General features: G+C 46.1%; 3 protein-coding genes across 10 annotated transcripts in view; 2 read left to right on the top strand and 1 right to left on the bottom strand.

The window, feature by feature from the left end:
• Positions 1-16560, bottom strand: part of zbtb46.L (zinc finger and BTB domain containing 46 L homeolog) — a 41128-nt gene extending 24568 nt beyond the window's left edge. For 2 of the 5 annotated variants that reach the window (XM_018235003.2, XM_018235007.2), the window contains exon 1: positions 3215-3372. The gene's annotated coding sequence lies outside the window, so the exon portion shown is untranslated. Of the gene's footprint in view, positions 1-3099; positions 3373-16429 lie in introns of those variants that run through there. The other 3 variants (XM_018235006.2, XM_018235005.2, XM_018235004.2) reach the window with 3 other exon arrangements.
• Positions 1-27492, top strand: part of LOC108701997 (traf2 and NCK-interacting protein kinase) — a 1005599-nt gene that overhangs the window by 768898 nt on the left and 209209 nt on the right. The window lies entirely within an intron of this gene.
• Positions 16456-27368, top strand: tpd52l2.L (tumor protein D52-like 2 L homeolog). 4 transcript variants are annotated; one of them, XM_018234474.2, is made up of 9 exons: positions 16456-16610; positions 19554-19720; positions 20061-20209; positions 22181-22240; positions 23252-23353; positions 24148-24174; positions 25159-25200; positions 25378-25426; positions 25509-27368. In XM_018234474.2, the coding sequence occupies exons 1-9, from the start codon at positions 16592-16594 to the stop codon at positions 25593-25595; spliced, it is 702 nt and encodes a 233-aa protein (XP_018089963.1). In that variant the 5' UTR covers positions 16456-16591; the 3' UTR covers positions 25596-27368.

Here is a 27492-nt window from a genome sequence, read left to right as displayed (position 1 = left end):
TCATAGCTATATAGTACTTTTTCTATATGCCCCTTAGCTGCACTCTTAGTAGTTTGCTCTGTATGTGCAAAAATGAGCTTGGCAACAGGGGTCTAGGAGCATTTGCATGTCCTTTAAAACAGGAAGTTGGAATATCATATCAATATGTCACTTCCCTTTCACAATACTTCCTCTTAAAGATGACTGGTCAATTACAGAGCTTCAGGGTCCTATCAGGTGTGGAGAGAGTGCATAGGTGAGACTAGAGCTAGGTAGGAATAACCATATACCTACTTGTGTACAGGTGAGACTAGTACCAGGCAGAATTGAACCATATAACTACTTGTGAACAGGTGAGACTACAACCAGGTAGAAACTAACCACGCACCGTCAGTCTTGTGAACAGATGAGACTAGTGCTAGGTATGAATGAACCATATCCCTTCCTGTGCACAGGTGAGACTAGAACCAGGATGTAATGAACTATACCCCTACTTGTGCACAGGTGAGACTAGAACCATGTAGGAATGAGCCATACCCCTGCATGAGTATAGGTGAGACCAGAGTCAGGTAAGAAAGAACCATGCCCCTACTTTTGAACAAGTGAGACTAGAGGCAGGTAGGAATGAAGTGTACCCTTGTGTACAGGTTAAGACTACACCAGGGTTAGAATGAACCTGTACTCCTACTTGTGTACAGGTGAGACTTCAACCAGGTAGAAATGAACAATACCCTTATTTGTGTACAGATGTGACTACAACCAGGTAGGCATGAACCATACACCTACTTGTGTAAGGGTGAGACTAGAGCCAGGTAGGAATGAACCATACACCTACTTGTGTAAGGGTGAGACTAGAGCCAGGTAGGAATGAACCATACACCGTCTTGTGAACAGATGAGACTAGTGCTAGGTATGAATGAACCATACCCCTTCTTGTGCACAGGTGAGACTAGAACCAGGATGGAATGAGCCATACCCCTACTTGTGCACAGGTGAGACTAGAACCATGTAGGAATGAGCCATACCCCTACATGAGTATAGGTGAGACCAGAGTCAGGTAAGAAAGTGCTAGGTATGAATGAACCATACCCCTTCTTCTGTACAGGTGTGACTACAACCAGGTAGGCATGAACCATACACCTACTTCTGTAAGGGTGAGACTAGAGCCAGGTAGGAATGAACCATGCCCCTACTTGTGAACAGGTGAGACTAGAGGCAGGTAGGAATGAAGTGTACCCCTACTTGTGTACAGGTTAAGACTACACCAGGGTTAGAATGAACCCATACTCCTACTTGTGTACAGATGAGACTCCAACCAGGTAGAAATGAACAATACCCTTATTTGTGTACAGGTGTGACTATAACCAGGTAGGAATGAACCATACACATACTTGTGTAAGGGTGAGACTAGAGCCAGGTAGGAATGAACCAAACACCTACTTGTGTAAGGGTGAGACTAGAGCCAGGTAGGAATGAACCATACACCTTCTCGTATGCAGTCGAGACTACGACCATGTAGGAATGGACCATACCCCTACTTGTGCACAGGTGAGACTAGAGCCAGGTAGGAACAAACCATACCCCTACTTGTGTAGAAGTGAGATTAGAGATATGTAGGAATTAACCATACCCCTTTTTGTATACAGAGGAGACTACAAGCAGATAGAAATTAACCTTACACCTTCCTGTATACAGGTGAAACTGAAGACAGGTTGAAATTAACCATACCCCTACTTATGTAAGGGTGAGACTAGATCCAAGTGGGACTGAACTATAACCCTGCTTCTGTAAAGTTGAGACTACAACTAGGTAGGAATGAACTATATCCCTACTTAAGTACAGGTGAGACTAGAGCAATGTAGGAATAGTCCATAGCCCTACTTGTGTACTGTTAAGACTACAACCAGACTATAACCATTCTTGTGTACAGGTGAAATTAGAGCCAGGATGGAATGAACCATACCCCTACTTGTGTACAGGTGAGAATAGAGCCAAAGTAGGAATGAACCATACCCATTTTTATGTACAGGTCTAGAGCCAGGTAGAAATTAAGCATACCCCTTATCGTATACAAGTGAGACTACAATCAGGTAGGCATGAACCTTAACCCTACTTAAGTACAGGTGAGAATACAGTACAGCCAGACAAGAATGAACCATACCCCTACTTCTGTACAGGAGAGACTAGAGCCAAGGTAGGAATGAACCATACCCATTCTTATGTACAGTAAGACTACAGCCAGGTAGAAATGGATTATTGTATACAAGTGAGACTAGAACCAGGTAGGCATGAACCATAACCTTACTTGTGTACAGTTAAGACTTGAGACAGGTAGGAATGAACCATACCTCTTCTTGTGTACAGGTGAGACCAGTGCCAGGTAGGAATGAACCATAACTCTACTTGTGTAAAGGGGAGACTATTGCCAGGTAGGAGTGAACAATATTCCCACTTGTGTACAGGTGAGCCACACTAAAATATCACTACAGGCAAACATTCCTGAAAGTGGCAATAGATATTGTCCTACAGGTGCATTTACTCAGTTGGTGAAGATAAACCTTGACAGGCACAAACACATAAATGTCTCACGCCCTAAAAAGAAATATTAAAGTGGGGGAAACGGACCATCAGAGATGCAAATATCCCAGTGCACTAAATAAACCCCCTTTAAAGACACAAATACATAAGGCAGGGTAAATATTATACCACCTCTAAGCAAAACACCACAGTAGGGGAAAGGGACTCCCACAATTCTAAAATCATCAGTGGGATAAAAATCCACAGCAATGCCCCACCCAAGTGCAAAGACCCCCATTAACCCCCCCCCCAAATATCCACAATTAGGGAAATACCTAATTAAAAATACCAAATACAGAAATACCTCCATGGGGCACATATAGTTGTATAAAGAGAAAACACTACTATAGTCCCTCCTCACATATAGGAATTGCCCCAGCGGAGGAGATGGTCCCCCCTAGTGGGGCAGATAGAGAGCACAATAACACGAGTACAGCTGACAGACTAATAACCCAGTGGGGCAGATACTCTATAAAGACAGATATAACCCAGTGGGGCAGTTAGTCCATGAAGGAACAAATAAAGAAACACAATAGCAGTTACCCCAGTAGAGCTGACAGACACCCCACATAACAATTACCCCAAAGGGTATAGACAGGTCTCTCCAAGTGGGGGTCAGTAAGTAGACGTCACAGAACACCACGCGCTCCCCCGGTACCTGTCAGTGCTGCTGGTCGGTGCCTCCGCTCCCGGTCACTCGGTGTCTGTCTCCTGTGCGCGCTCCCGACTCTGTCAGACGGCGCGGGGGGCGGAGATAGGGCGGAGCCTAAGCTGAGCCGGAGTTGGGTGAGGCGTCTGGATACCCAGACAAGTTGAAGCCACGCCCACTCTAATTTCAGGATCCGCCAGAGCCTCCTACTTTGGCGGAGTCTGGAGCTTCAGGGGCGGGACTCAAAGGGTTGATAGTGCTGGCCGCGCCTCCAAACCTCCCGTATAGGTCAGCACTCGCGGAAGAAACCAACTATTGAGGGCTCGGCCACATCTGTCAGTCAAGAAAATGAGGCGGGGCTGTCTGTATAGGGAAGGCTGAACAGCAAGTGGGAGTTTGAAGGACACGTGATAGACTAGGTGCCACTCGGGGTTAGTCCTGATCATGTATATTCCCCCATGTACTTACCCCGGTCTTCTCTTCTGCCCCTTCACTTACCTCCATGGTCTTCTGCCCTTCTTACCCATTCTGCTACAATCACCATCTCTTCCATCCTTCCTGGCCCTCTTCATACCCCCATCTATTCCATCCTGCCCTTGTACCGTACCCTGTCTCTTCCATCCTGCCCTTGTACCGTACCCTGTCTCTTCCATCCTGCCCCTTTGCATACACTGCCCTGTCTGTTCCATCCTGCCCTTGTATGTAACCCCCATCTCTTCCGCCCTGCCCTGTACATACCCTGTCTCTTCCATCCTGCCCTGTAACTCCTACCCCCAGGTCCGGATTTGTGGAGAGGCCACACAGGCCTAGGGCAGCAAGATTTTAGGGGGCAGTAGGCTGCCCAACCAAACCCACATTGGTTCAGAAACACTGGGGATGAGCAGGAGATAATATAGTTTTTAAAATATTTGAACAAAAAAAAGGGAGGGGACTGGGGTGACGGAACGACCGCGGGCCAGGGGTGTCTGCTATGTAGATCTGACCTCCCTACCCCGTCTCTTCCATCCTGCCCTGTACTGTACCCCCATCTCTTCCATCCTGCCCCCATACTTACTCCATAGTCTCTTCCTCCTGCTGCCCCTGTACTTACCCATTTTAATGGACTGGAGTTAATGTGGATAGACAGTAAATGTTGGAGGGGGTTTTCACAGAGGGAAGAGCTTTCTCTCCTTTTGCCCCTGATTTTCACTCAACTTGCTCCCACTTTCTGTACCCTAATAACCCCCAGACCCCTCTCCCATTATACCTCAGTCCCCGTCCACTGAAAAGACTATGATGATGTGATGAAATAAGGGCACAGAGTGACAGATGTGGCCCCTTACCATGTTTCACCACCCAGGCAGCTGAGTGTATGTGCTCCACAATGGGGGGGGGTGCAAGCTGCCCCACTTACTATCAGGAAAGGGGGGGGGTAGAGATATGGTAGGAAAAGAAACAGGGATTCCTTTTTAGTGGAAGGGCACCTGGTAAGAGAGAGATAGGTGGTTGGCTTGTTGGAGAACATTGCCTTGCAGCTGTGGGTCCCTAGGTTCAATACCAATCAGGACTGTTTGCAAGGAGTCAGTTCCCTCATCAGATGAACCCCAATGTGTATGTGACTGGGCCCTTATATTGTGGAGGGAATGAGGGGCATGATGGTCAAACAACAGATCAGTGGTGGAGCAGGCAGGAGCTCTGGGCCAACAACTCTTTCCATTATGCTCTACCCCCCACCATGCAACCTGGCGAAAGGGTGAGAGGCGGCTGTTCCCTTTGGGTACCAGGGACACCTAAATGTTAACTTGACACAGGTTAACCCCTTCTGTGCTCAAAAGGGTGTTTCGGTGGAGTAGCCTCTCTTCCTCTCCCTCTTATCTACTCCCCGCACCCCTTCCCACTCAGGGAGCAGCTGGGGATTCCTTCCTCCCAAACACAGAGCTGCCAGCTTCCTCTACTGTCCCCTGGAGGTGAGGGGGGAAGGGGGTGTTTCCTCTCCGCTAACACTGGATGGGCAGGCCCTGCCATATGTATGTGAATAGAAAGTGCAGGAGGGGAAGCATAGTTAGGGGTGTAACTATAGAGGAAGCAGACCCTACAGCTGCAGGGGGGGCAGGGCAGTATAGGGGGCCCATGAGGCCCTAATTAATGAGCAATTTCAACATATATTTGTAAAAAGGGACAACATCTAAATATGTTGGGGGCCCTCAAATTAATTTGCTGTGCGGCCCAGTAACTCTAGTTACACCACTGAGCATAGTATTAAATAAGTATAAATAGACAGAGATTAAGTGCCATGTGCTAAAATACACAGTAGGAAGGAGGTCCATGTACCACAGAGCTTACAGTCTAAAGGAGTGGATAACATACAGGCACAAATCAAAGAGAAACGTGCACAGGGGTTTGGGCACTTTCCCTTAAGTGCCAGAACTGGACCAGACTATAAATGTTCTGGTGCTCCCTCAGTTCTCCAAGGGGAATAGGATGGAGGAGCAGAAGTGCACCTGACTTGGTATTAAAGGCATTGTTCACCTTTAAATTAACGTTTAGTATGATGTAGAGAGTGATATTCTGAGACAAATTGCAATTGGGTTTCATTTTTTATTATTTGTGGTTTTTGAGCTATTTAGCTTTTTACCCAGCAGCTCTACAGTTTGCAAATTCATCAATCTGTTTGCTAGGGTGCAAACTATCCCAGCAACCAGGGGTTGATTCGTCTTAGAGACTGGAATATGAACAGGAGACTAATAAAAAGAAGCAATAACAATAAATTTGTAACCTTACAGAGTATTTGTTTGGGTCAGTGACCCCCATTTGAAATCTGGAAAAGAGTCAGACGAAAAAACGCAAATAATTACAAAACTATACAAAATAAATAATGTAGATCAGTTGAAAAGTTCCTTAGAAGTGGCAATTCTATAACATACTAAAAGTTAACTTAAAGGTGAACCAGCCCTTTAAAGGACCAGTAACATCAAAAAAAAATTGTTTGTATACTACGAATAAACACACCAACACATATTTAACTTTAAAATCGCAAAGTCTTTATTTAGAAATAACTTACCTTCAGAAAAGGCGACAGGGTGACGATCCATTGTGCGGCGCTCAATTACTCCTCCCTGGCTATCTCCTATAAGGGAGGAGAAATCGAGCGATGCACGCTGGATCACCCGATCGCCTTTTCTGAAGAGGAGTTATTTCTAAATAAAGACTTTGCGATTTTAAAGTTTAATATGTGTTGGTGTTTTGTTTTTTTTCGCAGTATACATACACATTTTTTAAAAAATGTTTTTGATGTTACTGATCCTTTAAGGCCCTTTGTTCTAGAGGGCATATAAAAGAGATTCATAATATGTAATATATTTATTTAATATATTTATATATGTAATGTAAAGCTGGCTGTACAAGGACCAATGTTATATAAAGCTGGCCATACAATGGGAATTATAATGTTTTATTGCCTTGGACTATGTAGTACTGACAATGCCCTACAACCATGTCTCTCAGTATAAGTTAAGTAAAAGGACTTTGGTAGAGCGATGGGAGTTGATGTCAGGCATGGGTTGGATAGCTCTGCTTTAAACTGAATTTGATGAAAGTGTGCCTTGTTTCAAACTTGCCTACAATGTAACAATCAAATACAGGTTGTTTCCCCTAAGCTCAGGCTCTGCTGTTCCATTTCTGTACAAAACTGGTGGATTGCTAGCTCTTGGGTCAACACTGCAATTTGTCTGCTGTATGGGGCTACCAGGAGCACATACATACAACACTGGGTGCAATTATATGGTCTATTAAATTGAACTCTGCCAGCAAAGAAAGGGTTAATCCTCAGTTTGAGGGCAGATTAGAAGGAGGAAGGTTGTGAAGGCAGATGGCACCATGTGATGAGGGAGGGGTGGCTGGAGAGGTAATTTACCCCATTCTGTGAGGGGGAGGCATTAAAGCTTTGGCAGATGGAAGGGGCAAATATCTCCTTTTAGTTGTTTAGTCACCCTATAAAACCGATAGTCCTGCAGTGCAGGTTCTCTTTATGGATACTTGCTAGGCAGAGAATTGGTTAAATCAGATTTGAGCTCATGCCAGCGTCTCTGGGCACCCGAGCACCTAATGCACGGGTGCAATGTGTAACCTGATTGGGAGGGGGGCTGCATGCAGCAAATGACCTGCCCACCCCCACACCTAGTTAGACACTGACATTGGGAAGTCCCTTCAGGGGGAGACGCAGCAGAGACAGAGAGTCTGAGGGAGGGGAGAGGAAAGGGTAATGACTCAGTCCTTGCCCTGGCTATGAAAATATATATATGTATATATATATATATATACGGGGAGTGTGGGGTATATAATCTGTATATAAATATGTATGTACACAGACAGATACATCCTGATGTGATTCTCCCCATGATGCATGCACCCCCACTGTGGTCTCTTGGTATTTAGGTGAGGCCTTACTAAAAATATCATGGGCAGAAATAGACGGGGGCTGAATAAAATACCTTCAACGAAAAAACTGGGGGTTGAATAAAAATCTGATAGATGGTGCCAGAGCTAAATAAAATACCACGGACTGATTGTTGGAACTGGGGCTGAATAATATACAATGGACAACTGAAAATGTTTCAGCTGAAAGAAATGGAGGCTAAATAAAATCATTGAGTGATAGATGGAGCTGGGGGCTTAATAAAATACCATCAACTGAAATAACTGGGAACTAAATAAAATCCTAGAATGATAGATGGAGCTGGAAGCTGAATAAAATATTAATAGATGGGGGGTGAGTAATATAGATGATTGATGGAGCCTGGGGGTGTGCATGAAATACAGTTTAATGGACTGATAGATGAGCCAGGGGATGAATATATTTTGCAGTGGACTGATAGATAGGCAGGGGGGCTGAATCATTTACAATAGACCAATGGAGATACGGGCTAACAACGAACTGATAGATGGGGCTGAATACATTTTGCAGTGGACTGATAGATGGAGCTGGGAGTTAAAAAAATATAATAGACTGATAGATAGCGCTTAATCATTTACAATGGAGACATGGGCTAGGTAAAATACAATGAACTGATAGATGGAGCTGGGACTGAATACATTTTGCAGTGGACTAATAGATGGAGCTGGGAGCTAAATAAAATACAATGGACTGATAGATGGAGCGGGGGCTGAATACATTTTGCAATGGACTGATAGATGGAGCTGGGGGCTTAATAAAATACAATGGACTGATAGATGGAGCTGGGGCTGAATACATTTTGCAGTGGACTGATAGATGGAGCTGGGGCTGAATACATTTTGCAGTGGACTGATAGATGGAGCTGGGAGCTAAATAAAATACAATGGACTGATAGATAGAGCCGAGGGTGGATGGGATGAATCATTTACAATGGACAAATGGAGACATGGGCTAAGTAAAATACAATGGACTGATATATGGAGCTGGGGCTAAATACATTTTGCAATGGACTGATAGATGGAGCTGGGGGTTAAATGAAATACAGTGGATTAATAGATGGAGCAGGGGGCTAAATAAAATACAATGGACTGATAGATGGTGCTGGGGGCTAGGCAGGTACCATACCCAGCGGTGCGTGCATGTGGGTAGGGGCATTACTGACACATTTATAAGAAGAGCCTCACAGAGCGACAGACTCATCTGCTTTTTATCTCTTGTCCTTTCTCAATCCCCAGTCCCCCAACCCCCTCACAGCTAATGTCATATCCCCAATCTGCTCGACACTCTGCTGCCATGAAAGGGTTAACCCTCCCCACTGCTCTCTTTCCCCTCTCTGACCTTTCTACTAATATCTTTCCTCTCCCCACCCCCTCCTTATCTCTCCCCCAGGCGCTTTCCCCCCTTTCCTTCCCCCACCCTCTCTCATCCTCCTGCTTCTGCTGCTATTCCTGCTCTGCCTTCCTGTCCAGCCCCCCCCACTCGCTCACATGCCCATGCTGTGCCAGATCAGCAGAGAGAGGGCACCTTGTGCCACACTGGGGTATTAGTGGGACTGCTGGCAGGCACAGGGAGAGAGGTCCCCCCTGGCTGGTCCAGACTGAGAATTGAAATAGGCCCTGGCATTTCAGGTACACAGAGGCCCAATCAGCCCACACAGAGGCCGAAACAGCCCCCACCAGCCCACTAAATACTGACTTTCTATGGCACCTTATAGCAGTCCCTCTGGCATTTGCCAGAACCCACAGATTGCCAGTCCGGGCATGGCCCCTGGTAATACCGGATAGCAGGGACCACCATCTCTAAGGGCATTTCAACCTACAACATTCACCATCCAGCTCGAGGGCTGCAAGTAAAGGAATTCCTGATGTAATAACTAATATCTCAAATCAAAATTGTTGCACATTATAATATGTACCTCAAGGGGCACCTGTAATAACGAGGGCTCTCTAAACACGTCCATTTTTACCCCATAATTTGCCCTTGTTTGCAGTAATTCCTTTATTATACTCCATATGCTTGATATAAAGAATGGCAGGAGGGCTGCAGGGGGGGGTATATAAAATGGAAGTAAACAGGGACTATTACACAATGTCAGAGACACCAATTTGGGTGAAATATTCTAGGCCTTGTACTCTTCAGCATAGTTACCCCTTACACAGCATCCTTGGCTGATAGAAGGGATGCTGATAGTTTGCAGCAGCCCAATCTTTTCCCAAAGATACTTCTAGCTGCAAAATGATCTACCCCTTACTGTATTATAAGGGATAACGTACCCCCTACTGTAAAAGATAAGGATATTAGAAGTCACTGAGTGATTCTGTGACCATATCAAGGCACAGGGCTGCAGGTTGAGTTATATAGGGAACTCTGAGTATCACTCATGTATTATAAGGGATAATGTACCCCCTACTGAAATGATAAGGATATTAGAAGTTACTGAGGGCTTCTGTGACCATATCAAGGCACAGGGCTGCAGGTTAAATTATACAGGTCAGTATGGCAGCTCCCACTCCAGGTACTAAGAACCAGTGTTGGGTAAGTGTTGAGAAGGAAGAATGTGAGGGAGAGAGGGAGGGTGTAGACTCCCTCCAGCCCTTTGACCTGCTGGAAGGTGGGGGGCGTACCTGAAGGGAGAGGGGCAGGAAGGCTCTGAGTCAGAGGAGAATTTGCAGCCCCAGGAGGGGGAGGGAGGGGACAAATAAAGGTCCTATTCAAGCAGATTGACATACAGACAGACATATTTACACTGCTGTGAAGTCTCCCAACTTTGGGGTGGAACGGAACATTCCCTTCCATAGCTGGGCATTTGAGTTGTTGCACTCAGTTGGCCCATGGGTGATCCTGGTGTATGACTTGTATGTAATGACTGCGTGGAATTCAGTACAGACTGCGACATCCATCCAAGTTAGTTACATTGGAGGAAGTTGATTCAGTGTGTGTTCAGATGTAAAGTGGGGAACCCCCTAATTTACTAACCCATCCCAAGAGGATGCTTCAAAGAGCCCGAAGTGTGCAGACCCCAGACATCCAAAGGGTTAATACTGCTGGGGAGGGGTGCTTCCCCAATTGGAAGCGAGTTAGAGAGGGAGAAGAGGAACTCCTGGGGCCCCTCCTGCTGCAAAAGGCTATTTTGGGGAGCCAGATAATGTGAGACTTCCCCTTTTTGTTGTGCCTGTTTATGTGGGTATCCGCAAGGTAGAGCCAAAAAGAGGAAGCACCCCCACAGCCGACCCACCCCACACATTAGCCGAGTGTTCACCTGTCTGCGCACAACAAAGGGCTCAGAGCTGTTAGTCGAAATGATTGGCTCCATAGAAGAATATTAGAATATTTTTAGGGCCCAGGCCATCATGCATGTACAACCCAAAGTCACTGTAAAACTGTATCACCTGTATCTGGAAAAAAATACCGCCCTTCCTATATTTTCATCTTTCTTCCTTACTAATAACATTGGCATCAACCATCATTTTTACTGGCCAAGTGGCAACCCTACTCCCAGTAAGTGCCACTGGCTGACAGTTAGTTCCTCAAAGCTGGAGGGCCAAAGGATGGACTTCTGGGAGTTATAGCTTCCCTGTGTCCGTGTGGGAGGCTCATGCTTCCATCCCCACCTCCTTTTATTCCAGTCCTGGGGCCCTATATCCCAAACTAAACTGAATTTCATATCGGTATTAAACATCTGCCAGCAGGCCCCAAGGGAAAAAAAACATGGGGGCCCTCTGTCTGAGAGAGCAGCTTTGCTCAAAGGCTACTGCTCAGTGAGGCTAAAACAAACATTGTGCCACTTCCTACTGGAACCCACTATTAGTATGGCAACTCCTAGTGATATCCGAGGCTTCTGATGCCAGAATTCCACACCCCCTGTATTCCCAATAGACAAATCCCATACTCCTATGAACCTTATCGACTGTGCCTGAATCCCACATTCCTCTGGCCCTAACAGGCAAATCCCACTCTCTTGTGGCCCTTCTAGATTGTAACCAAAGAAGCTATCTATAGGCACTGTTTATCAATATATCAAGACTACAGCAGTGCTACCCTTAATATGTCCCTGTACATAGACTACTAGGATCCTAGGCCCCTCTGACCCTTACAGACAAATGGTGCCAGGAATCTAGACACCTGTGGCCCTAACAAACAGGCTGAGCTAGTATCCTTGGCCCCTGTGGCCCTAACAAACAGACTGAGCTAGGATCCCAGGCCTCTGTGGCCCTTACAGGTTGTATCATTAGAGGTAAGATCAGGCATGTGCCCATGAGGCTGCAGACTTAGTTGGGAAGCCTGGTTAGTGTGGGAGTTACAGAGCTGGCACCAGCATAACAACAAGGTAAGTGGCTGTGCTCAATAGGCCATAGGGATTAGCGAAATAAGGCAGGTTTCACCTGCTCTGGAGCTGGGGGATGGGGGGAACTAGGAGGGATGTAATTTAGGTGTGGAAGCCACAATAAGTGATTCTGTCTCTGGGGGTTGGTTGAGGTTGTACATGTGCTGGTGGGGGGGGGGGGTTGAATAAGTGGCTTCAAGGCTGGAGGGGGGCTGGGACAGAGGCGCTCCCAGAGGTGGATCATCAGGGTAGATAATAAAGGGGTCTGCTGCCCTCCAGAGGCTATATGCCTGAATTACATGACAGGCTGCAGAATTTACAATGATCTCACAAGACATGTCTCTCACAGTAACAGAACAACCACCAGCCTGCCTGCACGGGGTTGTTCACCTTTGAGTAAGCTTTTAGTATGATGTAGAGCATGATATTCTATAACATACTAAAAGTTAACTGAAAGGTGCACAACCACTTTAAGAGTTATTAAGGCATGCAGAAGGGGTCTGGTTTGTGTTAGTAGATGTGAGTGATGGTTGAATGTGACCCATTTCACTTTACCTGAAAATTTGCAAAACTGCGAAAATTCACCCAAAATGCATTCAGTATAGAACACAGGTATCATGGATTGGATTGGTTATTGTTTATAAGAGTAATGTACTACTCTTGCTTGCAGTGGCATAACTAGATGTTAGTTGGCCCCACAGCAAAATCATTTTAGGGCCCCCAAAATATCCAGAGGTTATCCTGTTTTACCAATATATATTAAAATTACTCACAAATGATGGCCTCATACCTCCTGGGCCCCCCTGCAGTTGCAGGATCTACTTTCTCTCTAGTTATGCCTTTGCTTGGCCTTTGACAAGGCAGAATCAAGACATGACAGTAGAAATTTGTCATGGATAAATTTGCAAACAGAATTTCCTCCACATACGTTCTGCAGACCTTGAACAGGAGCGAATGAATCTGGTTTGTGAATTGAGTCAGGGACAAGGGTTTTGAGCACAAGTACGGATCTCCTATAAGGCTGCAAGTGAGCCAATGGTGGAGGATAGTATGTGGTTATACTCACTAACCAGAGAGAGGAGGAGGAAACCTGAAAAGAGAGCTAAGGCTCGGAGGTCTATGTCATGTGTATTCCGAAGTGATGTGGGGTTGACTCGGAACTAGGGTTGCCACCTGGCTGGTATTTTACTGGCCAGGCCGATAAAAATTATGGTTGATCCAAATGTTATTAATAGGAAAAAAAGATAAATATATAGGAAGTAAGTTAGTAAGTAAGGTTGAAAAAAGACACACGTCCATCAAGTTCAACTTTTTTTTTTCTTTTTTTTTTTTTATTATATCTGCCTTACTGCCAGTTTATCCAGAGGAAGGCAAAAAAAAACCCCATCTGAAGCCTCACCAATTTGCCTCAGAGGGGGAAAAATTCCTTCCTGACTCCAAAATGGCAATTGGACTAGTCCCTGGATCAACTTGTACTATGAGCTATCTCCCATAACCCTGTATTCCCTCACTTGCTAAAAAGCCATCCAAACCCTTCTTAAAGCTATCTAATGTATCAGCCTGTACAACTGATTCAGGGAGACAATTCCACATCTTCACAGCTCTAACTGTAAAAATCCCCTTCCGAATATTTAGGCGAACCTCTTTTCTTTTAATCGGAATGGGTGACCTTGTGCCAGCTGGAAAGACCTACTGTTAAATAAAGCATTAGAGAGATTATTATATGAACCCCTTATATATTTATACATAGTTATCATATCACCCCTTAAGCGTCTCTTCTCCAGTGTGAACATCCCCAATTTGGACAGTCTTTCCTCATAGCTAAGATTTTCCATACCTTTTACCAGCTTAGTTGCCCATCTCCGTACCCTCTCTAATACAATAATGTCCTGTTTGAGTGATGGAGACCAAAACTGTACGGCATATTCTAGATGGGGCCTTACAACTGATCTACTGTATACAGTGGAAGAATGACCCCCTCCTCCCCTGACTCTAAGCCCCTTTTAATACAGCTCAAGACCTTATTTGCCCTTGATGCTGCTGACTGACAGGAAGGACGGTATTTTTTTCCAGAAAATGTGGTAGCCCTACTAGGAACCCACAGCACCCGTTTTTTGCGACACAGTCCATATTGTGACAGCTCACCCCGCAGTCCTGTATCATTACTACTGAAATGTCCCGACTTTCTCTTTGTCTCTTGCGCTGAACAGCCAGAAAAAGATACACAGTTTCTAAAAACTTAATTACCTTTTGGCAAAGAGCCCATAATACATGGCAGATGCAATAGGATACTTTTCTAACAATTTAAGATAAGCAGGTCTCTTGGGGAAACTCTGACTTGCAGCTTAAAGGGCAAGTCACCTTCATTAGTAAAACTGTAATCAGGCCCGGATTTGTGGCAAGGCCACAAAGGCTGGTGCCTAGGGCGGCAGGAATTCAGGGGCGGCATGCCACCCAGCCACATTCAACATGTTGCACAAGTGTATATGCACATATACAAGATGTGCACATGCGCCTATACGTCCAGGCACAAGCGGAGGAGGAGGAGGGTAACAAGGAAGGTGACGCAGACAGGGAGGGGATAGGAAGGTAAGAGAGAGAGGCGGAAGGGGAAAGGGGATGAGCAAAGGAAGGAGAGGCGGAAGGGGGACAAGGAAGGGGAGGGGGATGAATAGGGGCGATGAGCGGAGACGGCCTAGGGGCGCCCCGTTTGTAAATCCGGGCTTGACTGTAATAACACATAAAAACCACAGAAATATGTTAAAAATTTCATAACCTGCCAAATTTTGTAAAATGAACATGGTAATTAGGGGGTGTGGCCATAAAAGTGGTTGTGGGCCAAAAAATTTTTGGGTTGAAGTTTTGGGAGACCATTGCAGGTTCAAGATTGGGATGTTTGTCAGAATGGGTGTACACACACTCCCAAAGATTCCGTATCCATGTTGTACGGGTTTGGCTTCAGCTGACCCCCAGCTAGGGTTGCCATCTGGCCAGTATTTTACCGGCCTGTCTGGTAAAAATGATGGTTGATCCCAATGTTATTAATAGGGAAAAAAGATAAATATATAGGAAGGCTGGTATTTTTTTTTCCAGAAAAGGTGGCAACCCTAAATGTTATTAATAGGTAAAAATGGCAAGAATAAAGGAAGTCTGGTATTTTTTTACAGAAAATGTGGCGACCCTACCCCCAGGCTGCACGGGGCACCATGTTATGTGACTGCAAAGCGCCACACAACTCTCAATAGAATGCTGGGTGGTTTGGCAAACTATTTAAGCGTTGCGGTGCAAACGGGACAGGGGTGACTGGTGCACCTCCTTTCAGGGTGTATAGTTGCTGAAAATATACAAACTAGGCTGATTGTTTAACCAGTATGAGCTACATTTAAAGGCCTTTTGTATAAGCTTACCACTGTAAACGTGGGGCCCGAGTGCACACACCCCAGACCTTCAAAAGAGGCTGGCACAACCTGGACCCATGAAATAGTGAAGCCGGAGTCCGGTTGTAAAAGAGTTAAAAAAGCTTACATTTATTTTCCATGAACCAGGCCTGGTTCTTAATTATGGAAAATAAATGTAAGCTTTTTTAACTCTTTTACAACCTGACTCCAGCTTCACTATTTCGTGGGTCCAGGCTTGTGCCAGCCTCTTTTGAAGTATCCTCTGTATAGTTGCTGGCTCCCCAGAAATAGAGTTGGTGAAGCACCTGGGACACCCCCAGTTAGAGGCACGGGGACTGCGTATATCAGGGAGGGCTGCTGAGGGGACCACGCTTGGCTTGGACCTGCCCTGACATTTAAAGGAATTGTTCAGCCTGTGCAAAATAAAAAGTTTTATAATATAGTTAGTTAGCCAAAAATGTAATGTATAAAGGCTGGAGTGATTGTGTTTGTAACATAATAGCCAGAACACTACTTCCTGCTTTTTAGCTCTCTTGGTTTACACTGACTGGTTACCCTGGTTAACTTGACTTGAGGGGGGGGGGGGGCGGGGCACATGGGTCATATCTGTTGCTTTTGAATCTGAGCTGAATGCTGAGGATCAATTACAAACTCACTGAACAGAAATGTACCCCTTCAAGTCGCTGACTAACTCAGAGTTATAGAGCTGAAAAACAGGAAGTAGTGTTCTGGCTATTATGTTACATATCCAGTCACTCCAGCCTTTATACATTACATTTTTGGCTACTAACTATATTAGAAACATTTTTTTATTTTGCACAGTCTATCTATTTACCCAGTTTTTATTTTCACACTGAACTGCGCCTTTAATCCAGGGCTACCAGCAGAAGGGCAGCAGCCATTGGTTACATTGCAATATCAGATAGAACAGCCTATTTACTGTACAAGCATTCATTAGACAGGGCCCTCATTTATCAGCTGATTGCGGGTACCCAATCACTCCCACACTGGTCACCACCGCCAACAACCCAGTATATAATCACCACACATTGGTAGGAAACATAGCCTACCGAAAAGATGGCGACTAAATCCCTTGCGCCGACAAACTCGTACAGGACACGGCAGATCATTTCCGGCAAGACGTAACTTTTGCGCATTTCCACAGCTATGGTGTTGATTTCCGGAAACAAGTCACGCCCAGCCGCTGTCGACAACTTCCGATAAACGGAGACATGGAGCCCGGTGATCAGGGTGAGAAACGGCGATAAGCTGCCTGCAGTCTGTAGGCCTCAGGGGTCCCCAGATAACACTGGAGTATATGGGAGAGTCAGTCCTGTTACATTGGGAGGGGGTCCTTTATACCTCTTATATGGGGGGGGGGGGGTGAGAGTCAGGCCCTGTCATATGGGGGGTTCAATAAGAGGCAGTCCCTGTTATATGGGGGCATCAATGAGAATCAGTTCATGTTATATTGGGGTGGCAATATTAGTGACAGTCAGCCCCTGGGGGGAGGGGTATCCGTATGATTCAGTCCCTGTTATATTGGGGGCTGGGGAATCAATGAGAGGCACTTCCTGTTATATGAGGGTATCAATGATAATCAGTCCCTGTTATATTAGTAAATTACACAAAAGCCATGAATATCTTGTAAATTATATCCTTATAAACGGTGAGTTCTGATGTCATCAGTTATAAATGGTGAGTTCTGATGTCATTTCTGTCACATGACTCACTGAAACTTGTGTATTAATAAATAAAGTACCCCCAGTTGCAAAATATGAGGATATTAGAAGTCACCTTGGAGTTTCATGACCTATAAAAACGCTAGGACTTCGGCCTCGTGTTTTTATATGGTCATGAAACTCCGTTGGAACTTATAATATCCTTATATTTTACAAGAGGGGGTATTTATTCACTATATATTAGGGGATGGGGTATCAATGATAATCAGTCCCTGTTGCATGGGTGGTATTTATGAGCGTCAGTCCCTACCAGGGGCGTAACTACAGAGGAAGCAGACCCTGCGGCTGCAGGGGGGCCCAAGAGGCATAGGGGGCCCCATAAGGCTCTAATTAATTAGGAATTTTAATATATATTGTTAATACAGGGCAACCACTGGATATTTTGGGAGCCCTAAAATTATTTTGCTGTGGGGCCCAGTAACATCTAGTTACGCCACTGGTCCCTACTATATTGGGGGGGGGGTCATTGAGTGTCAGTCCCTGTTATATTGGCGGATGGAGTATCAATGGTACTCAGTCCCTGTTATATTGGGGGGCAGTACCAATTAGAGTCAGTCCCTGTTATATTAGGGGATGGGGTATCAATGAGAGGCAGTCCCTGTTGCATGGGTGGTATTAATGAGACTCAGCCCTACTATATTGGGGGTGGTGTTTCAGTGGGAGGCAGTCCCTGATATATTAGGGGATGGGGTATCAATGATAATCACTCCCTGTTATATTGGGGGGCAGTATCTGTTAGAGCAAGTCCCTGTTATATTAGGGGATGGGGTATCAATGAGAGGCAGTCGGTGTTGCATGGGTGGTATTAATGACAGTCGGTCCCTATTATATTGGAGGGGGGGGTTCAGTTAGAGGCAGTCCCTGTTATATTCGGGGTGCAGTATCTGTGAGAGTCAGTCCCTTTTATATTTGCGGGGGTATCTGTGAGGCCAGTCTCTGTTGCATGGGGGGGGGGGGTGTATCAGTGAGAGTCAGTCCCTGTTATATTGGGGGGCAGTATCAGTGAGAGTCGATCCTTGTTATATTGGGGGTGTTATTAGTGAGAGGCAGTCCCTGTTACATGGGTGGGATATCAGTGAGTTTAAGAGCAATGACAAAGGGACATTTATCTCCTTGTTAAAAAGTCTCTACATCGTGTGACAAATCTGAAAATGCCTTGCCCTTCGTCAACATTGTAATCAATGCAGGTAAATTACAATACTCGCTGCGATTTGGCTAAGGCTACTGGCACATGAGCAGATTAGTTGCCTGACTCCAAAGTTCAGGTGAGGTTTCCTCATGAGGCAACTTTGGAAAAGCAAAGCACCACAAATGTTTTTCCACCAGCAATTTATATTATTGGCGGTGGGATAACAGGAGAGTAGTCGCCCATGGTAGGGAAGATTTATTGGGGCAACTAAACTCTTCGTATGCTAATCAGGAAAATGTGAAAGCAGAAGGTTTCCTGTGCTTAACCTGGTTTTGTCGCGAATAATATAATTTATTTCTGACAAATACAGTCGGCAACGGGCAAGGCATTTTTCGGGGAGGTGTCGCCCGCTGTAGCAAGTTTTTAAGACGGGTGACAAATCTCCCTGTGTGTCACTGCCCTTAGTACCTGTTTTATTGGGGGCTATCAGTGAGCGTCCATCCCTGTTACATTATGTGTGTTGGGGGGTGGAATCAGTGACATTAAAGCTTGCCATACATATGGAGAGTGAGGTCGCCAAACGAGCGGATCTCTCCCCGATATACCCACCTTGAGGTCCCTAGGGCCCATCGATCGGATCATAATGGGCAGTCGGATCAGAGACTTCAGCAACGGACCAATTCGGTCCTGGCTGATCGACATGTGGCAGACTTTCAGCCAGATATCGATAGAGGAAGCCTGTTAGAGGGACCCATACACTGGGCAATGAGCTGTCAGCTTAATCTGTTGGCAGCATATATCTGCCCATGTTTGGGGGCCTAAAGTCCCTGTTACATGGGGGGGTTATCTGTTGGAGTCGCGCCTTGTTACATTGAAGGGGTCGAATTGGGGCTGTATCATTGAAAGTCAGTCCATGTTACATTGGGGAGGAGGGCATTGTGTATCAATGAGTCTCTCTTGTTTGCCTGCATGTCTCCTCTCTGGCTTGCCTACCTGCCTCTGCTCTGCCTCCCCTGTATTCTTGCCTTGTTTGCCTCGCTTGTCATTCAATTGCCTTCTCTCTTCCTTGCCTCCTTTCTTGCTTGCCTCCCTGCCTCCGCTCTCTGATTGCCTCCCCTATATCCTTGCCTTGTTTGTCTCACTTGTAAGTCACTTGCCTTGCCTCCTCTCTGGCTTGCCTGCTTCCGCTCTCGGTTGCCTCCATTATGTCCTTGCCTCACTTGTCGGTCATTTTCTGGCTCTGCCCCCAGCCTTGCAAGTAGAGCTGTGAGTCTGCACTCCCTTGCTTCCCTCCCCGCTTACTGTGCTTCTCCTCCTGAACAGACATCAACCTTAACTCTCCCAACAAAGGTTTGCTGACAGACTATGTGGTAGACGTCCCCATGGCACCTACTGGGGGGCATATCCCTGCCGATGCCGCTGGGATGGCAGTGTTGCCAGAGGGCCTGACAGAAGCGGAGGCTGAGGAACTGCGCAGTGAGTTGCTGAAGGTAATTTGGAATCTGGCGATGGGAGCCGCACTGGTCTTTTGGTTTTGTGAGGTCTGCTCCTGACATGGCATGCACCACATTAAAGTAGTGGTAGGGGTGGTGAGCAATTTGATTTGGGTTTTCATTCTCCTTTAATTGCAAGTGAAAGCAGCATCTGTCTGTCCCTTTCTAAGCTTTGAACTGCTGACTTTGACTCCTAGTGAACTAACCTCTGTTACATTGTTTTAGGAGTCAAAGCCAGAGAGCAGAAATGGATAACAAAATGCTGCTTTCAGTTGCCAGGTGCTGTGTATTGCCAACTCTGTGGCATGGACTAAAATCTTATGCCTTTGGGTGGCAGGTGGAGGAGGAAATCAACACCCTGCGCCAGGTTCTGGCTGCCAAGGAGAGACATTCCAATGAGCTGAAGAGGAAACTGGGCCAGACCCCCCTAAACCAGCTGAAGATGAACTTGTCCAAGAGCCTTCAGGAGGTGCAGATGTCCAATGCGTGAGTACCCCCTATGTAACGCACCAACTTCAGCACCAGCTCACGCCAACATGGTCCTAGAATCACCCTCTCAGGTAGGGCCTTATTTATATATAAGCACCGGAGAGCCTGTGCCTAGGTCGGCAGCTTTAGGGAGCAGCCCTCTTCATCCCTCCCTTGGCATTTTTCATGTTTTGTTGCCTCAAGCCTGGAATTAAAATGGATTTTTTGAGAGTTTGCACCATTTCATTTACAGAAGATGTTTTTTTTTTTTTTGTTTGTTTTTATTGTGAAGCAAACAGATAGGACAAAATAACAGAAATCTTCAGTGTGCATAACTGTTCACCCCCCCCCTAAAGTCAGTACTTTGTATTGCCACCCTTTGCGGCAATTACAGCTGCAAGTTGCTTTGATTAGTCTCTATGAGCTTGTCATATCTTGCCACTGGGATTTTTGCCCATTCCTCAAGGCAAAACTGCTCCAGCTCCATATTTGATGGTTTTCGCTTGTGAACAGCAATCTTCAAGTCTGACCACAGATTCTCAATTGGATTGAGGTGTGGACTTTGACTAGGCCATTCCAAAACATTTAAATGTGTCCCCTTAAACCACTCGAGTTTTTGCTCAAGAATATCCCTGTATTTAGCACCATTCATCTTTCCCTCGACTGACCAGTTTCCCAGTCCCTGCTGCTGAAAAACATCCCCACAGCATGATGCTGCCACCACCACGTTTCACTGTGGGAAGTGTTGGCTTTGCGTCAGACATAGCATTTTCCTTGGTGGCCAAAAAGTTAAATATTAGTCTCATCTGACCAGAGCACCTTCCTCCATACATTTGGGGAGTCGCCCACATGCCCTTTGGCAAACTCAAAACGTGCCTTATTATTTTTAACTTTTAAGTAATGGCTTTTTTCTGGCCACTCTTCTGTAAACCCCAGCTCTATGGAGTGTACGGCTTATTGTGGTCCTATGGACAGATACTCCAGTCTCTGCTGTGGAACTTGGCAACGCCTTCAGGGTTACCTATGGTCTCTGATTAATGCCCTCCTTGCCCGGTCTGTGAGTTTTGGTGGGCGGCCCTCTCTTTGCAGGTTTGTTGTGGTACCATGTCAGAAAAGGTGTGTGTATACTGACAGATCATATGACACTAAGATTGCATACAGGTGGACTTCATTTCACTAATTATGTGACTTTTGAAGGTAATTGGTTGCACCAGGATTTTTTAGGGGCTTCATGGCAAAGGGGTGAATACATATGCACATGCAATTTTCAGTTTTTTATTTATTTTTTTATTCTTTTTATATATATATATATATATATATATATATATATATATATATATATATATATATATTTCTCATTTCACTTCACCAACTTAGACTATTTTGTGCAGATCCAACACGTAAAATAAGATTAAGAAACATTTAAATTACAGGTTGGAATGTAACAAAATAGGTAAAAAGCCAAGTGGGGTGAATACATTTGCAAGGTGTATAATCAGTATTATTTTTTTTATATATAGAAAGATTTTAAATCTTCCGCCTGAGACTACCTGTGTAAATCTGGGGGGGTGAGCACTCCCAGGGCCTACATGGTTTCAACCAACCCAAATCACCCATCAGCCTCTCCCGTTATTGGCTTCTTCTCTATTGCTTCCCATATTTTGCTCCCACCCATAGCCAGCAGATGGCCCCTTGGGTGTCCAGTTTATATGGCAGTAAGTCATTGAGGTTTCGGGAAGGTTCTGGAGCAATTAGGGACAGTAAGTAAGGATTTGGGAATGTTCTGAGCAAAAAGTGGTAGCAAGTCAGTGAGGATTGGGGGAGGTTCCGGAGCAACTAGGGGCAGTACGTCCATGAGGAATAGGGAAAGACTTGGAGCAATTAGGTGTAGTAAGCTAGGATTGGGGAAAGATCTGCAGCAATTTGGTGTAGTAAGTCATGATTGAGAAAGGTTCTGGAGCAATTACACTTGTTTCCTTTCTGTTTCAGTTATGTAAAAACATCAGAGAAACTTGGCGAGTGGAACGAGAAAGTGACCCATTCTGATGTGTGAGTCTCCGCCCCATTATGCAAATGGCCTGCTATTTGGGGGGTGCTGTCTCTTGGGGCTTCTTTGCTTTAGGGTGGTGTCTGTGCACTAGGAGCATGTGTCATTAAGGGTGGTGCTTGGCAGTGCAAAATGCGTACGTAGGGCAGGGATTTTGACACAAATGTCATTCCTGTAGCCATTGCCTAATAAGTGTCTATTTGTATGGGTCCCCAGAGATCCAGAAATAATTCTCACACTGGGGGTTCCTAGGCCTGACAGAAGGATAGAGTAGGGTTTTCTGGCCTGTAGGAAGAATAGATTAGGGCGCTTGGGCGTGGGATAGATATGGGCTCACAGGCCTGAGGGTAACATGCAAGGGGGGTTCATACCTGAGGGAAAGATAGAGGGTAGCTCTCAGCCCTGAGGGAGGGATAGAGGGGCCTCTCAGGTCTGAGTGTAAGATATAAGGGTGGGGTTCATACCTGAGCAAAGATAGAATGGACTCACGGGCCTGTGGCAAGCATAAAGGAGGGCTCTTGGACTCGATGGAAGGTTAAATGGGTCTCTTAGGCCTGTGGGAAGGACAGAGGTGGGCTCCCTGACCTGAGGGATGGAGAGCAGAGACTGCGGGAAGGTTATGGGGGGTCATACCTGAGGGAAGGATAGAGTGGGCTCTCAATTCTGAGGGTAGCATAGAGGGGGACTCTCAAGCCTGATGGTAAGATTGATCGGAGCACAAGGAAGGAGGGTGCTAGTGTGGGGGTGGGCGCTGTTGGGTGTGGCTTGTAGGGATGGAAGCCATAGAAAGTTGAAATATTGTAATGTAGCAGGGTTTTGGGGGCGATTCTGGGGTGGATAGGATTAGATGCTAGTAATTGGATTAAGGGTAGCAGTGGTGCACAGACAGGGAAATCTCTTGCTTTGCTGCCGATTCCTGTTCTGCTGTACTGCTCTTTGTACCTACCCCTATGTTCTCCCTGTGTGCCCCTTCTATCTATCTGTGTATGCAACTCTATATCCATCTGTTGCAGCTACAAGAAAACCCACGAAACCCTGTCACAGGCAGGGCAGAAAACTTCCACAGCTCTGTCTACCGTGGGCACAGCTATCACCCGGCGACTCGGAGACATGAGGTAATGCCATTTGTACCCTGTGTAGTTGTCAGTTACTGTATGTCTTATGTGCAGTAGGACCTTGGCACCAGCGCAGAGTGCAGAAGTGAGAACCAGAGGTGCCAGCGTAGCAGTCAGGTGCAGTGTGCAGCAGTGCGACATCAAGACAGTAAAAAAAAAAGTGCAGACAGCAGTGAGGATTAGGTGCAGTGAGGCATAACTGCAGTGAGCACAAGCAAGGCCCTATGGTATAAGCCAGTTGCCTCCTTGGTGGTGCCTCTCTTTGTTCTGGGAGTTAATTTATATCTTGGCAGCCTGTTGCCAACCCACACTAAGTGGCACTGCTTTTTTTCTCTCTGATGCACACACAGTCTCCTCCTGGGACAGGGGGCGCTGCTACCGCTAGAGATGTTCAGGGGGTAAGAATCCCAGGGAGGGGTGCAACCACTGACCAGTGCCAGCCAACTCTAGCAGCTTTTTCCTGGGCACCTTATCTTGCATCTGGGAGAGTGGGGGTACCTTATATTGGGAGGTTTTTTTGCCTAGCAATGCCAAGCATGTCATGGGCCCTGTATTGGCTGGTTCACATGGTCAGCAGTGATCTCTCCTTGGGGTATGGAGTGCTGTGATTGGTGGGACAGCAGTGATCTCTCCTTGGGAAATTAAGTTCTGTGATTGGAGGGAATCTTCCTAGTACTCACTTAATCGTTGGGACTGGACTGATGACTGTTGTGGGCATGGCTTGTTGTGATTTGGGGGCACTGATTGCTGTGCTTATTGCTCTCTATCCATGCTCTCGATGCTCTCTTTGGCAGGGCTTTCCCTTTCTCTCAGTCATTTAGGTAAGAGGTAGCTGTTTCCCTTGTCTTCCTCCTTCTCACACCTCTCGCACACATAACGAATAGACAGATATAGGGATTAACAGTGTGGGGGGGGGGGTGGTATGAGAATAAATGGAGGAGGGATAGGGTCGAGCCTTCTGTTTAACAACCCACTCTACATACTGTTGTTTGCTGGAGTCATGGGATTTGTGAGACATGGTGTATCTGGGATTGTGGTACCCCCATTAATACTTGGTACTGGGGCACGGTACCTACACATAACATGCATAATTATACAGGTACAACATGCAGTGAAATGCATCCTGATCCACTTTTGTAGACTGCAAAATTAAACATACTACTTTAATACTACAACTAAGTACAAAAGGGTTACCACTAACATTGCCACATATATACACCCTTGTGTACCATAGAGCCAGCAAGTACTATAGGTGGCCTTGATCACAAGAGCTTACAGTCTAGAGGTATAAGATCCTAATTTCAGGGGTGGCTGCTGAAGGGGATTGGTACATCATGTGCCACATTTATACTTTGTGCCAGTGCAGAGTGCTACACTGATTACTGCAGTGCTACACAGACCTCCCTTTACTGCAATGTCCCACTTACACATACAGCTCCCTCGAATCACAACCCTTGTTTGTTAGTGATTGTCCCTCTCTGTCTAGTCTGTGTGTGCCTAGCTGGCATGTATGTGTGAAAGGCACCAGCTAATCTGTGCCAGCTTCTCTACCAGGCACCAAGCAGCCAGTTCCACAAAGTCACCCCCCCTATAGTGCCCAGTCCCATAGGATGGGGAGCCCTACAAAACATTAGTACAGGGATTGGGGGAACCCGGGGGCCCTGTGTCATGTCACAGATCCTCCAGTGGTGTAGGACAAGACCACCTTCTTATATGTGACCCCCTGGCTGCTTGGTCCTGGCTCACAGCTTTTTCTGCCATTGCTAACTCTGATTTCCCCCCCCCCTCCATGCCTTCGGGAGCAGCAGCTACTCTATCCGCCACTCCATAAGCATGCCCGCCATGAGGTAATGTATGGTTCTGGGGCCATGGGCTGTGGGAGGGCACTGGGTGAGGCCACTGGGTGGGGGGGAACCCACAAGGCAGATTGGATTTGGTTGCTCTCTTTATTCCCCAAGGGTTGGAGTCATGGGGAGTAGAAAATGCAGTGATTTTTACCATGTTCTCGTCTTGTGGCCCCACAGGAACTCCCCCACCTTCAAATCATTTGAGGAGCGTGTGGGAAGCCTAAAGGTAGGGGCAGCATTCACATTGTCTGTATTCCAGGTATGTCATAGTGTCTGTTATGTACATCACTCTCCTTTTTGCCCCCCAGAGTCGAGTGTCTCTCGGAGGAGAAGAAGGCGACGGCAGGAACTTGCACTCTCCGGATAACAAGTCACAGGACTCCGCTCCCTTCTAGACCTTGTTCCCCCGACTGTGACCCAGAAGAACATGATTGTTTCCCAGACACTCCCCTTCCTGTTCTGCTGGCTCTCGGCCTGGGAATCCCTCAGTTTAAATGGAAACTGCACCTTTAAGAAGAAATAGCCCTAGGACATTATTTGCATTTCTGCTGCCTTGTAGAGTAGCAAGTCACATGGGTGGGGTTTGGGATATGTGCTGCTGCTGCCTGAAGGGGTGACATGGGTGGGGTAGCAAGATGCACGTTAGTAAATATGAAACTAAAGCAGCCAATAACCTCCTCCTAATAGGTTTGGTTAGGGTGGGAACTACTCAAGTCCCAAGTTGAGCAGGTGGGACATGAGGGTTATCGGGAGTATGTTATGGTTACCTAACGTAGTGGGAGGTGCTTGGCAACTAAGTGGGTTGGACATGGAGCTCCCTTGTAGGATCTGCTTGATAGCACACTGGGTGTGGCTAGAGAGACACCAGATGAGTTATTTTGGGAGATGCTTGTTGGACTATATTGGTGGGTCTAGGGAGTAACCATTGAGTTTGTGGGAGGTGCTTGATTAGACTGGTGTGGGTGGGGCCATAGAAAAATTAGAGAAGGTGGTTTTATTGGGGGTTCGAATACATAATGTTTCTTATTTTCATATTTATGGGGACTGTCATATTGCTTGCCTCTGTACAGCACCACCCACTGCTAAGCTTTCATGTAAGTAGCGTGATGCCAGGCAAGCAATATGCAACTCGTGATGTACACTTCTACTCAAACTTTATCCTAAATACAGGAACTGGCAGCTTCTTTGGTTTCATTTCCCTTTAAACAGCAGATTCAGTTGCTCCGTGGCACCCCAAATTGAAGTGGGATCTACCACCGGATGGGGATTCAGGCTGCAAATCATATCCTAATTTAACCCTTTTCCTTCCTACAGGATTGTGCCTAGGGCAGTGAGATTGTCCCTGGGTGTAACCCTTTCTCATACCAATAATCTTTGAATAGAAAACACTATCAAGCAACTGGCTGGGGCATCCCATTTTGTTTGGACGCTCCTATTGATTAGATTTAACCCCCTGCTCACCAAGCAGGGGCCAAGTATATTATATTGCAACTTAAATGTCTTTTCTCTCTCTCTGATACTTGAACTGCACTGCTTACTAAGCGGGGCCACAGTGGCCCCCATGCAAATGCTGTAAAGACTATAGATATATATATCAGTGGCTCCCATGCAAATGCTGTAAAGACTATAGAGATATATATACACAAACGCACAGTACTATATTCATTCATGTAGTATCAGTTGTACTGTGTATCGCTTTATACTGCTGCCATTCAGTCAGTGACAGAGAGAGGCTGCTAATGGGACAGCTAGGATTTTAAGGGAGGCGCAAAGCTGATTTTTGATTTGCATGCTGAGAGGCTTTACTTTAGGATTATGAGCAGGAATGTCTCACCTCTGGCTTTTATTGCTGGGAACTGTAGTTCATTGTGACCGGTATAGGGGCCACAGGTGAGCGCTTCCTGTAAGTGTGTGGCCCCACTCTCGTTTTCTCTGTACTGTGCATTGTTCTTCTATCACTGTGTAACATATAACCAAAGGCATCACATTTCGCTGGCACCTGCACTCTCCTTACTGGGGGCAATAGTGGGCCCCCATTAGTTTCAGGCATGCAGGTTTTATCAAGAGAATGTGTTTGTACCACAAATCCCTCGACTGGAGGGGCCACAGCTCTGTAAGTGGCTCCTTCCTCTTATAAGGGGCTCTATCAATAAAGCATTTAATAGGAACATGTGTGAGTTTTTTGCTTTAGAAGGACCTGCCCAGGGGAAAGGGGAGGAGGCAGAAGGCAGATCCGTCAACATTTTGGTCCTATGCAGAGGACCTTTTTCAAGACATCTTGGGATGAGAAAG

Source organism: Xenopus laevis, chromosome 9_10L, assembly GCF_017654675.1.
Source record: "Xenopus laevis strain J_2021 chromosome 9_10L, Xenopus_laevis_v10.1, whole genome shotgun sequence".
Taxonomy (NCBI): domain Eukaryota; kingdom Metazoa; phylum Chordata; class Amphibia; order Anura; family Pipidae; genus Xenopus; species Xenopus laevis.
This window is presented reverse-complemented; position numbering and strand designations above follow the sequence as displayed.